The sequence below is a fragment of the Perissodus microlepis genome, chromosome 17 (genome assembly GCF_051167445.1).
Source record: "Perissodus microlepis isolate ML-2025 ecotype Zambia chromosome 17, ASM5116744v1, whole genome shotgun sequence".
Lineage (NCBI taxonomy): Eukaryota > Metazoa > Chordata > Actinopteri > Cichliformes > Cichlidae > Perissodus > Perissodus microlepis.
In genome coordinates this window covers 10,839,887-10,852,569 of record NC_140477.1, presented here as the reverse complement: position 1 = coordinate 10,852,569, position 12,683 = coordinate 10,839,887, and the positions used below count along the sequence as shown (strand labels likewise).

The window sequence follows — 12,683 nt, the reverse complement described above, 5'->3', positions numbered from 1 at the left end:
TAGCAAAATAATTATAATTAATTAGCACTGAATCCAATTTCAAATAGCTCAAGAGGAAAAAAAAATACTCATTTATGAAAACGGGAGAAAGTGAGACTGTGAAAAGCTTGCACTCTGGCACAATCACAATCCTCCGTTGGATTTGCAGTCAAAGCCTTAATGGCATGCACTTGAACACAGCACTGTATGTGATTATGCTTCCTGCCTACGGTGTTTGGTAAATGTGATGATTATGGTTTCTTGAGTGAACCAGCTTCCTCACAGCTGTATGTGTGTAGCGCGTGCATGCTCACTGATACTTACACTACACACACATGTTATGTTGTTTTTACTTGCAGGTTGTCACTCAAGGCTTGGCATCCCCAGATAATTTGACTAGCATATCATAAATGAAGTTGTCCATCTCATTTCGATTCTAATTCTCCTTCTGCCTAAAAACACCCTCACTCACTCTCTGCCAACGAAGACAAATGCATGAACACAGCAAGGATATGCAGACGGGACTGAAATTAATGCTGTTCACCGTACCATCCAGAAGACAGTGGGCATATTCACCTCATGAACGCCTGTTTAGGCTCTGCTTGGTGATGCAGAGAGAAATTATTGCCGTCTGGGCTGGAAGCTGATTAACTGCAGCCAGAGCTCACTGAATATGGTGCAGCCACTAAACAATGGAGTAACTGCTGATCCCGGCAGTAGATACAGCATAAGAGATGGCGCGTACAGCAGAGACAGGGAGAGGCGGTCAAGGACAATGCAGATACTTAAAGCTGTGTCACCACCTGAGGAAAGCTGATGACTTTAAGGCACGCAGGCGAGTCGTGAGAGCAGCTCTTTGATCACTCAGTTTATGCGTCACCAGAGCCTTGTGTGTGCTCTCCATGCAGATAATTATTAATCTCATATGAAAATTTGATTCAAAAGTGAATTTAGGATTAACTTCACAAGGAAATAGTCACAGAAAGTTCTACAGCGACCTGTGCATGACCAACAACTGTAGACACCAAATATAAGACACTTTATGTTGACACTTCCTTCTCTTCACCCTTGGTGACAGGGCAGATGGAACCCCCGGCGACAATGTCATTGCATTCAGCCAGCAGTGAGGAAAGAGCACATGTTTACAACACATCCACACCCAGTTTGAATCCCTATTTGTCATACACACGATTGTGATTGGCACTGATCAGACTGTCCTTATCTCATTCTTCCTCCACCGTTGCGCTTATTAGCTCTCCAACAACCCAGCATGCATTTCAGATGTGATAAGGCAGTTTGAGCAAGCTCTGCCACCCTGTAGTGTGGGCTGACTGGTGCGTCCCTGGATAGCAACTGAAAATAGCCCAGATATATAGGCAGGGGGCTGTGAAGATGGAGGAAGTAGCACTCCACCCCCCAGTCCCTCTTTAATTTGTTCTGTCTCTTTTCTTTTTCTTTCCTTGTTTGTTCATTTTCAGTATTCGCCTCCCTCACTACCTGACTCCGTCGTCTCACTCTTCGCTGCTCTCTCTCTCATGTTTGTCTTCAGTTCTGAAGCTTGAAGCTTGTGTCCCTTGTGTAACATCGTCACTATCTTTATCACTCACTTGCTCTCCTATACTCACTCCCTCAATCTATATTCCCAGCTCTTCCTCCCCTTCTCCCCCCTCCCCTCCCCTGTTTTCTTGATTGCTAAATCAATGCTTAAAGTGCGTGAGCAGGGTGTCTCTGGCACAGCATCTGAGCACGGATACCCACTGCCTCCTCTTCCAAGAAATCTCTGTGTGTGTGTGTGTATGTGTGTGTGCCTTTTTCCCTCTCTCTCTCTCTCTCTTTCCACACACGAACACACATCCTTCCATCTGTCCCATCTCAACCTGTGCTGAAGCACAACCAACAGGCAAGCTAACTAACGAGAGCCTTCCACAACCATCTGTCGCATTCCTTGCTGCATTCTCCTCCTTCAACTCCTCTCTTTGCTTCATTCCTCCATCTCTCCAAGCCTCCCCACACCAGCATCCCTCATCATGCAGAGTTAAACTGCCTTTCTTGCAGCCTTAAGTTTTGTTTGGCGACAGTCGACGCGTCAAAATAGCAGTTTTGATTTTTGGTCAAAAGATGAAAACCCAATATGTTCATGTGTTAATCACAATATTGCTTTGGCTTCATGCACAGACATCCTGTCATCACACAGGTCTGAAGGGCCCCTTGTATAAGGATAAGCGCTCTCTCTGTTTGGGTGTGAGCAATAAATGCAATAAATGTCGGCGCACATGCATCAACAAGTCCGTATCAGTAGCAAGCCATCACTGCAAGACAGTTTGACACTTATGATGACCAATCTTCCTCACCCACCCAGAGCCATAGTGACAAATAGAAATGGTTTCTCATTTCAAGCTGTGCTGCTTTAGCATGTGGCTAAAATCAAAGAAAATGCAGTTACTACTTCCCCTTAATGCAAGCGAGACACCTCAAGCTGAATTTGATAGACAGGCAGACAAACGGATAGGTGTCATAAAATTATACTTTGTTGATTGTCACAATATATTTTGGACTTTTAACAACTCATTATTAAATTGATTTCATTTAAAACTGTGAAATACTTTCTGGTTCCAGCTTTTAAAATGTGAGAAATTGTTTGTTAGACAGAGTAAGGACTTGTTAATATTGTTGTAACTCTATTATTCTGGAGGAGCTGCGTTGTATTCTAAAGTGTGAACAAACAGTTTATCAGTAAATGGAAAAAAGTGATTTGATTTGATTAACGGTGACACGAAAGGTTCTTTATAACTTAATTGGCTGGATATTGATTAATGAGTCACACTAACTGTCATATGGACATTAAAATGCATGTAACTTGCAGGTGTGGCCAACGAAAAGGTTAAATACTCGATGAGGCATGGAGTCCCATCTATCCTACCACGGTAATCAATGGGAACGAAATATTGCCAGGTCCCCACAGCTCTAGCTCATTCTCAATGCTCACTGTCCCACTGTCTGTCTGCCAAGCAGACAAGCCCGACCATGCCAAAACGCCACGGCACATTTCATTGCATTAACCCAAACATAGGTTGTGCTGTGTTTTGAATCTGAGCCGAGTAAAGGTTTGGAGAACATTGTTCGAAAGTTATAAAACCGAACACTAATGTTAGATGTTCAAACATCTCCGTCACAGTGCCATTTTTATCCTCATTCCCCACAGAGTGCGCTATGAGTGAGAATGAGCATAAGCGAAACAGTGCGGCTGTGCCAAGACTTCTTAGCACTGCAGGGTTACCACCCACTGCCAGACGCATGCACAGACACATACAATAAACACTAGTCAGCACACATGATAATTACTGAATACATGCGCAGTGGGATTAATTTGTGCTTTTTGCACACTAGCCTTAAAACAGCCTTGCAATTGTCCAGGCACACACAAACACACAAACACAGCTTTCACTGGAGATTGGAGTAAGAAAAAGGAAGTTGAGGAATTTTTTTTTTTTTTTTTTGTAAAGAGGCAAAGGCCGGACTCAGCCAAGCTATTTATTTTAGTTCTTTTCTTCATTTGCCTTGTTCAGTACTGCCTCACTCCTTCCTTGCCAGTGCACCTCCTCCTTTCTCCATGCTCCTTTCATCCCTTTGATAGATAGGCTACATTTGTGGAAATGGAGAGGATTTGGAAGCATGTATGATTACAGGATCCAGAATATGGCAGCCAGCGGGAGGAAGAGAGAGAGCAAGGACACATGAAAGAAAAGATGAAACGTGACCTTGTTGACCCTTGGATCTGTGGACGGAGGAAGGGCGGCAAAATAAAAGTGCGGGCACAGTGAGAGGCAGGAAGTTAATCCCCCCCAGGTGCTGTGCCAGTGTTGAGAGGGGGGTACCAGACCAGCCCACTGGCACAGCAGACATCAACCCCCCCCTCACAGCTCAGTTTGAAGTCCCTTTAAGAGGCTGTCTGAATGGTGAAGGTTGGGAGGGCTGCAGGTGGCAGTCGAAACACTAGGGACAAAATCTACACGCACACAAGCGGGCACAATGGACACTAATCCTGAAATATTGATGCCTATGGTAGTTGCTCATTGAGGATGGAGGCAGGGGTGTGTGGGTGTGTATCTGAGGTGTTCTGACAGATTGCCCACACACCCCTGCTGCTGGCCAAGAAGGTTGCTGTCAAAAGACATTCGATCGTTGCCTATCCTCCTTTTCTCTTTGCCACCACTGTTGTTATTATGTATGCATATTAGCCATTCACATGGGATCACTCACTCTGCTAGCCCAGGTCAGCACATACACACAAAAAGAGATGCACACCATTTTGCCACACCAGTGGAGCATGGATGCCAGGCAGAGAAAGGGAGGGAGATGTATTCATTCACTTTCTATTGTGCACGGATCGAGTGTTAGTCCAGTGAATAGGCAAGGGAGCGCTTGATAATGAGGCCAGTGTTATTACAGAGCCGCTCCAGCCCCTAACGACATCAATCCACTGGGATCAAATAAAGGCTTTTAATTGCTTTGCCTCATATTAAAATCCCTGCCGCTGTAGACAAGCTGCCCTTGGCGTGCCTGAGCATAAAGGCAAGCCGAAAGATTGTCTGAAAGGCCATCGTATAGCACGTGCAAAGGCTTTCCCAATACATGGCTTTGCAATTATGTTTGCATAGCCCAGGCGTATTCAATGGCAGCGGCCATCATTTTTAACTTAATATTTGACAATGGTGTTGAATATTAATGATGTAATAAGAGCACAGGGATCATATGTTCATGATTTGCTTTGTCGCTGTCTGTTTCCAGGACCGAGTCTGTTGCGGAGAAAATGCTGACCAACTGGTTTACATTCCTCCTCTACAAGTTTCTGAAGGTAACTCTTTAGTTTTCTGTGATTATGCTTCCTGCTCTCCATCCATTCATCCATCCATTGTCTTAACCATTCATTCAGTTGAGGTTTGCAGGGGGGCTTGGAGCCCATCCCAGCTGACACGGGGTAACAGACACACTGGACAGGTCACAAGTCCTACACAGGGCTAGCACAAAGACACAAACAACCATTCACACTCATATCCACACCTGCAGCCACTTTAGAATCACCAGTTAGCCTAGCGTGCCAAAAAGGCAAGGCACTTCAGCAATATGCCACAACAAGTTGAGCTGAGAAGAAAGGGGAAAGGAAGACAGATAGGACAAAGCATAAAAACTGTGGTGCTGAGGCATAGTGCTCAGTGCATCAGGTCCCCCAGCAGCCAGAGCCTTGTGCAGCATAACAAAAGGGTAGTTCGGGGTCACCTAACTAAATATAAGCTTTAAAGAAGAAGAGCTATAGTCTAATCTTAAAAATAAAACGGTTTTCTGCCTACTGGATCTAAAATGGAAACTGGTTCCACAAGAGAGGAGCCGATAGCTGAAGGCTTTGCCTATCATTGCACTTTTCCAAACTCTGGGAACCACAAGTAAGCCTGCACTCTGACATAAAGTGATGTATTGGGATAACATGATACTATAAATTATGATGGTAATGATGGTACATTTAATTTGAGGTTGTTATTTTCATGAAGCCTGTGAGGAGAAGCTAATATGGGACAAATGTGATTCTTTAGTCCCTGTTAATACTGGTGTTTTGGATCCACTGATGGCTTTTCAGGGACCTCTTAATAGTTCTGATAGTAAGGAACTATAATAGGACAGTTGGCCAGTGTTCCTAATAATAATATTTAACAGCTGAACTATTGTTACTGGTTGTTCTGGTTTCCAGCGTATGGATATATGAATATAGCACAAGCATAATCATGTCTGATGTCCTGTAACTCTGCATGTACTTTTTTGAGTCTGTTAAATCAGATGTTTACCTTTAATACAGCTGGGTACAGGAATAGCACAAATAGCCTATGAGTGTGCATAAAATATAGCGTACACACGGCATATTTCGTGTGTCGTCTGGGCTTCCATTTGGAAAATGTTTTCATAATATTCAAAAGACAGCCTCTCTGCCACAGCCACCGAAGATTCATCTAACACTTGGAGGATTTGTTGTCCTTTTTTAGCTAGAAAGCATACTGACATGTTGATGCAGCACTGAGGAGGTGTACTTTTTACTTCACAGGACACCACTATTCACTAAAAGCAAAACCACAACTCCTCTCCACCTTCGAGTCTAGAAAATGTCACAATCATCCTGTTTCTCTCCTCCATCTCTGTAGTCATCACTTTTCTGCAGCTGGAGGAGATAAATATAAACAATGATAAATGGCCAGTCTCTTCTTTTTGATAAACAGGAGTGTCTTGGGGAGGGAAAATCGCAGGGGAGGGTTTTCACTTTTTTTTTTTAAAACTGTTTATCCGTCAAACCTTCCCCTAACTTCAGCAACGGCTCTATATTGATAGGTGGTACAATTTTCTTTAATTTAGGTGAAACAGGTGCAATATTATCGGGAACATGACGTTTATAAGTCTTACTCAGCAACACTTGGAAGTAAAGCGGTTATAAAACCCCCCCCACAAAATTTTATCTTCTGAGACAAAATTACGCTTCGCTGTCAGTGAGCCGAGCGCAGAAAAAAGGCTTTAAAATGTCTTCATTCTTTTCCAAACGTCCCCCTTTCGTCAAATCTCTTCACAGGAGTGTGCAGGCGAGCCTCTTTTCTCCCTCTTCTGTGCCATCAAGCAGCAGATGGAAAAAGGCCCCATTGACTCCATCACAGGAGAGGCACGCTACTCGCTCAGTGAAGACAAGCTCATCAGACAACAGATTGACTACAAGACGCTGGTAAGGGGTTCACCTGCCCACAGGTCCAAGGGCTCACTGGGGACACTTAATATGCTTTCGGGGACAAGGCGAGAGTAAAAGGGTGGTTATGGGTGGTCGGTCATGAGATTTGCAATGGGACACAAAGTTGTCGTTGTTACGCTTGACATGAAGGGGGCACGGGAGTGGCGACCTCACTTCCTGTTGAGACCCGAGCTGTCAAGCAAAAGAGCAGGGCTTTGGGATGAGGAGGAAGGAAATAGACTATGTTTGTGTATGTGTCTGCACAAGCGCACAGACGATGAAGCTCGCTCCTCATGGAACCTCTGATTTACTGACCAGATCTGTCTGTTATCCTGGCTCCACTGTGACCGTTGTTGTTTCTGGAGGGGAAACTTAGACATTGTTCGGTTTTCTCTTCTAGTGTCAGACCAGTTTGTACTCAGCATTCTGGGAGTACAGATTTACATACATATTTCACATTGTCTTTTCCAACACCAATAGTTTTCTAACCACCCCAGTTCTTGCAGTAGAAAAATGTCTAGAAACTGCCCATAGTTAACCCTTTTAAAGGGAATTTTTCATTTTATGTACAACGTGGGCATACGTGTTTGGAATGATGCTTTCATAAAAGATGAGGCGTTTATTCTCTCACCCCTTTAACGTGTATTTGTGCTCATCTTGTAATTCAGGTATTGCCACCAACACCCAAAGGCAGTACTGTAAGAGCTGATGAATATGATAATATTATTATAATTAGCTACTTTAGTGCTCATCAGTTCAGGTAGCAAATTACTCTCGTCTCAAGCTCTGAGAAAAGAGCAGTTTCCATAGTGAATATTTTCTTTTCCCGCAGTTCTCTCACGGACCCCTTGGCAGGCACAGAATTATTGCATTTCCATTGAGTACCAATCATCATTATTAACATAAAACACACAAACCTATTTCCTGCAAAGCTGTCAACAACCTTACATCTCGTACGCCTTTTTTTTTATACCTTGCTCTAAATCAACTTGTTTTTAGTATATATTCCGAAAGATCCATTTTGCATCTGTAAAATAAAACCTTATGATACCGTTTAACCCGCAAGTCCTTATTAGACTCACCACAGTGACGGTTTTGTGCGTGTTTCAGGTGGTAAACTGCATACATCCAGAAAATGAGAAGAGTCCAGAGATCCAGGTTAAGGTGCTAAACTGTGACACCATAAGCCAAGTGAAGGAGAAGATACTGGATGCCATCTACAAGAACGTCCCGCATTCACACCGCCTGAAAGCGTCTGATATGGACCTGGGTATGAATCTTTGCCTTGTTTATGTGAACAGTGTGGAAAAAAATAGAATAATGAAATAGAAATCTGAAATAATTCTATGATTTGGAGCTCCTTCACATTCCTGTAGATACTGTTCAGCTTATCAAAACAGTTCTTAAGATTCAGTGTTTCAGATCAGACAGCCTTTATTGTGGACTCAATGGTCCAGAAGAAAATACAAACAAGAAAAAAACACAAAAAGACAAAAAAAAAATGAAATATAGAAATCATTTATTCGTGTGCCTGGAGGAAGCTGGCTGAGCTGAGACAGACATCGATTTTTTATTTTTTTTTTAAATCTTCCCCACTCTACCCAGGCCTTCTTAAAAAGTAAAGTCCTCTTAGATATAGAGAAGTTGCTTTTTTATAACCTCAGGAGACTTGACTTCCTGGCTGTGATGGCTCAGATGTCTGAGATTGGTCTCTCTCCTCCCAAAACTTCCCATCGATCGACGCACATGTCAACTAGCGTCCGAGTCAGATGATTGATCAGCTAATCAATTGAGACGCTCAGCGAGCCATTCCTTTCCTTTTTATTTCTTCCCTTCGTTCTCTGTGTGTTTCTTTCCTTCCTTCCTAATGCAAGTAATTACTTTAATGGGCCACTGTTAGGGGAAAGAGGTGCAATTATGTACCTTCTTGGCAAGACATCCTACTGTAGTGCTCAGGGGTTCTTGTACACCTTTGTTGGTGTAGGGTACACATGCACACCCCTACTACATGTGAGCATAATATTGTTATCCGTTATTGTTGTCCTGCCAAATACCTACAGGCTGTCTTTTCACTGTGGACTGTTGCTTTTTATGGTTTAATTTTGCCAGATGGATTTTTTCAAACCCCTGTTGTTTTTTGGTAATAGCATATTTATAACCAACCTCAGCTCTCAGATGGGCTAGGAATATACCACAGGGAATCTGTCTGAGACAGCTAAGTAAAAAGATTAGTTTAGCCTTTTGACAACACTCCTGGATGAAATTGTTTTATGGCCCCATTTGGGCAGGACGTGTTGTTCTATTATTGTTTTATTACAAGAGGGAATTGGCAATTGGAGTTCTCTGGTCACTCGCTCAGTGTGAGTGTGTGGGTGTGTGTGTGTGTGATTGCAAGCATAAGGGAGAGAATGAATAAATGTAAACAGAAGAGAACGCGTGTATAGAGCAATTTGGTTATTTTTTCAGTGCTGTCTAAACATTTTGCACCCCACTTGTGTGGTGTTCTTTTTTTCTGAGTGAAGTTCAGGCAACAATCTAGTAGTTCACACTATTTTATTATCAAACGGTTAAAGATTTGAGTTGCACAGCTGTGGACTTCTCTATATCAGGCAGTCTGCACACAGAAAAGTGGAAAAATATTTATAATTCAAAGCATATATCAGACACGCATATATCTGTGATTGGCTATCGCTGGGAAGAGGCCGTGGTCTAGCGCTCCCTGATTCGTTCTCCTCGTGGTCCTTCCTCTTGGCATTGGTCGTCGTCCTCAATCTGGGGTCTTGTCCTGTGTGAGAAAATGCCTACCTACTCTACACTTGTTGCCAGACATGTTTTATCTCTACATTAGTGTCAGTTCTAACCGGTACCTCAAAGTTTGTATCTAGTTACGCTATCAGCAGTATAGGAACACTATGTTATACCCCCACACATGGCCAAGGCAGCGTCTCCCTAACTGAAACACTGTTGTGTAAGCATGTAGCAATTTTACCTTCAATACTAAACACTCCTACATCTTGGTTAAGCCTTCACACTGCTTGTATCCGTCTAATGAGGAGTGTAACAACTCTGTTATGAGTAGACATTTCAAATAATGTTAAAAAGAAACTTTATTAAAACGTATTTCTAACACTTGCTGCACAGATTAAAAGAAGTTTCTCTCTTAATCACGAGTTCATTAGTAGACTTAAAACAGGTTTGACATATCCGTTCACGCCTGTGGGTTGTTTTTTTCCTGGTATTGCACAATTAACACTGATGATAACTCTTCAGTGGAAACACATCTTCTATTTCACTTTATTTTCTAACTACATGTACAGGTAACACCAGTGGCTTTTGTAACTTCTGACACACAGTTGTTGATAAGGATAATAGGATTTTTGCAGGCCTGTCTTGAGATAAACTTGCCAGAAGCGTTGTTATCCTGGGGTATTGTTTTTAATTCCACTGCCCTCTGCTGTAGTCCTCTGTAGAGTACAAATGAAGATAGGACCTAGGAACAAAGAAGTAAGCCCTGTGTGTGTTGGTGTCTTTGTGCAAATGCTGCCAGTAGCAAACCTGTGTCTTGCCTCTTTGTCAAGTACCACAGTCACCTTCAGCCTTTCACTTTACCTTCAGCTGTTATTCATTCCCCTGAAGACTAAGTGTACACACACACACACACACACACACACACACACACACACATCCTGATTAGATACCACTGGATTTGGGAATGCATGTGATCTCAGTTTGTTGCAGTTTCCACACCAGGTTTATGCTTTTATTTGTTCCTTCCTCTCGTTCTTTTTGTTCCCCATTCGTCTGTTGAGCCCTGCCTGGAGACAGGCGCTTATTTGCATCTTTATGGGAAGATGAACTGTATAGACAAACAACAGGAGAATCTGTATTTCCAGCAGATTTTTCAGTTGCTAACACAATTCTGATCAATCCTCCAAAGACAGGCCTCACCAAGCACCGCGGTGATTGCCGCTTTGTTTCTCTGTTTGTGATCAGAATAGGAGATGACAGTGGCCGACAGAAGTGGGAAGCTCAGCAAGTAGTGCAGGCACAATAACATATTCATAAAGCCCATGATGTCTGCAAAAAGAATAGAGAAATCATCTGCCTGTTTGTTTTCAAGATGGCTTTCCTTTTTCACTCATTATAATGTTGCTGGGGTATCGTGAGATGTTTCTATCAAAGCTTTTGTTTTGCTTTGTAGTGAGGTTGCACAGATTTACAAGGCCTGTTGTATATGTAATGCAGATGTAATTTGGATGTAAGGTCATGTAAAAGCCTTCCTAGTCATTGAAAAACGCGAACTGGAAGTTGCTTGTTTTGAAAAGCATGGAAATTAGATGGTCAGCAGACTCTGGGTATTGAAGTTGCACAATTTTTTTGCAATTTTGTTGTCTCGCTGAATTGTTTTGTGGTCCGCCTCGGTGGAGATTCTGAACAACATTAAGAGCAGCTTGGCAGCGGGATGAAGATGAAAGTTTGATGAAGGAAGCACAGGAACCAGTAGTACCTTCAGAGGCTGAAACGTGAAGGCTAGTTCTGTGGGTAGAAAAAGAAGTGCACAAACCCTATATTCACAGCCATCGAGTACACCAGCAAAACAAATGGAGAAAAGAGCAAAGAGGGCGAGGGTGATTAATTTAACTCGCCTTTTGTAGCCGTCTAGCACAGAAGCCTTTTCTGTTTTAGTTCTACCTGTTTGCTAACCTTTTACCCCCACCCAAAGACCTTTTATGTCCTTTTGACTTTATTCAGTCTTATTAGACAATGTTAATTGATTGTTCTGTGGAAAGCAAAGAAAAAAGAGATCAAGATGATAATAAAATAATGTTTGACACTCTTATTAGAAAAAAGTTGTGCTTTTTTTCCCTCTGGTGTGTGCTTGTTCTTCATCTAAGAATTGCAAACTTAAGCCAGAGTTAGAAACTAACTTTTTAGCCCATAGGGAGACTCGGATTGCTACACAGGGAAACAGCCAGTGTAGAATCCGAATATATCTGACTAACAGAATTAGGCACAAGCTATAAAAAGAAGCCAAGAAAACTAGAGCTATCAGAACTTTTCAACCTTATAACACAAAACTATTTTTTTCTTACAAATAATAATATTTGACTAAAAATATGTTTATTATATGAAGGAATGGTAGTTTCCTAAATTATATGATGAGATTTTTAAAGAGTAAACATAATCAGTTGAACGGGCTGTGTGTGGGATGGATTGTGTATGTTTCGTTTGACTGGATCCCTGAATTTGATTAAGGTATCACTGTTTTGGGGGAGGCCTGAAAGCATAACTTTTCTGTTTGGCATCGTCTGTTTTCCCTCTGTGGACTCCTCAAGGACAGTCGGTCTGGCTGTAGTGTAATTTGGGATATAGTGCTCTTATGTGGGGAGACGAGTAGAAGTAGAAAGGGGTATAAAGATAAACTCCAGAGAGCGACAGAATAAACTGAGAAAGGGATGACTATACATGCTGCAAGGTGAGGTCTTCTAACTTCTCAGAGATATCAAGTATTTGTATAATCATTACATCTCTATTTTATGTTTTGCATTTGTGTCTCCTAAAGGATTATTTCTGCACCTGGTCTGATGGATTTCTATAAGAAGATTATTTGAAATATATATATTTTTTAATTCCATCTCAATTGCAGAGTGGCGTCAGGGTCGAGGACAGCGCATGATCCTGCAGGATGAGGACATCACCACAAAGATCGAAGGTGACTGGAAGAGACTGAACATGCTGTCCCATTATCAGGTACGCTTTTAGCGGTATACAGAAAAATGCAGCTGGATCCTGTATTAAACTCATTATTGTGTTCCAGTGATTTAATAGTTACGAACGTTTGCTTTGTGTTTGTCGATGGTGTGGAACGCCCATGTACATGTGAAAATCAAAGTTTTACACCACATTGCACACAGAATGGTGTCAGCTGAAACTTTGAACCTTATAA

At 42.2% G+C, this 12,683-nt stretch overlaps 1 protein-coding gene across 3 annotated transcripts in view; it reads left to right on the top strand.

Annotated features, from left to right (window-relative positions):
• Positions 1-12,683, top strand: part of plxna4 (plexin A4) — a 248,709-nt gene that overhangs the window by 212,459 nt on the left and 23,567 nt on the right. For all 3 annotated transcript variants that reach the window (XM_084909874.1, XM_084909873.1, XM_084909875.1), the window contains exons 23-26: positions 4,768-4,834; positions 6,587-6,733; positions 7,847-8,006; positions 12,384-12,487. In XM_084909874.1, coding sequence (XP_084766000.1) covers positions 4,768-4,834; positions 6,587-6,733; positions 7,847-8,006; positions 12,384-12,487 — 478 coding nt within the window. The remainder of the gene's footprint in view (positions 1-4,767; positions 4,835-6,586; positions 6,734-7,846; positions 8,007-12,383; positions 12,488-12,683) is intronic.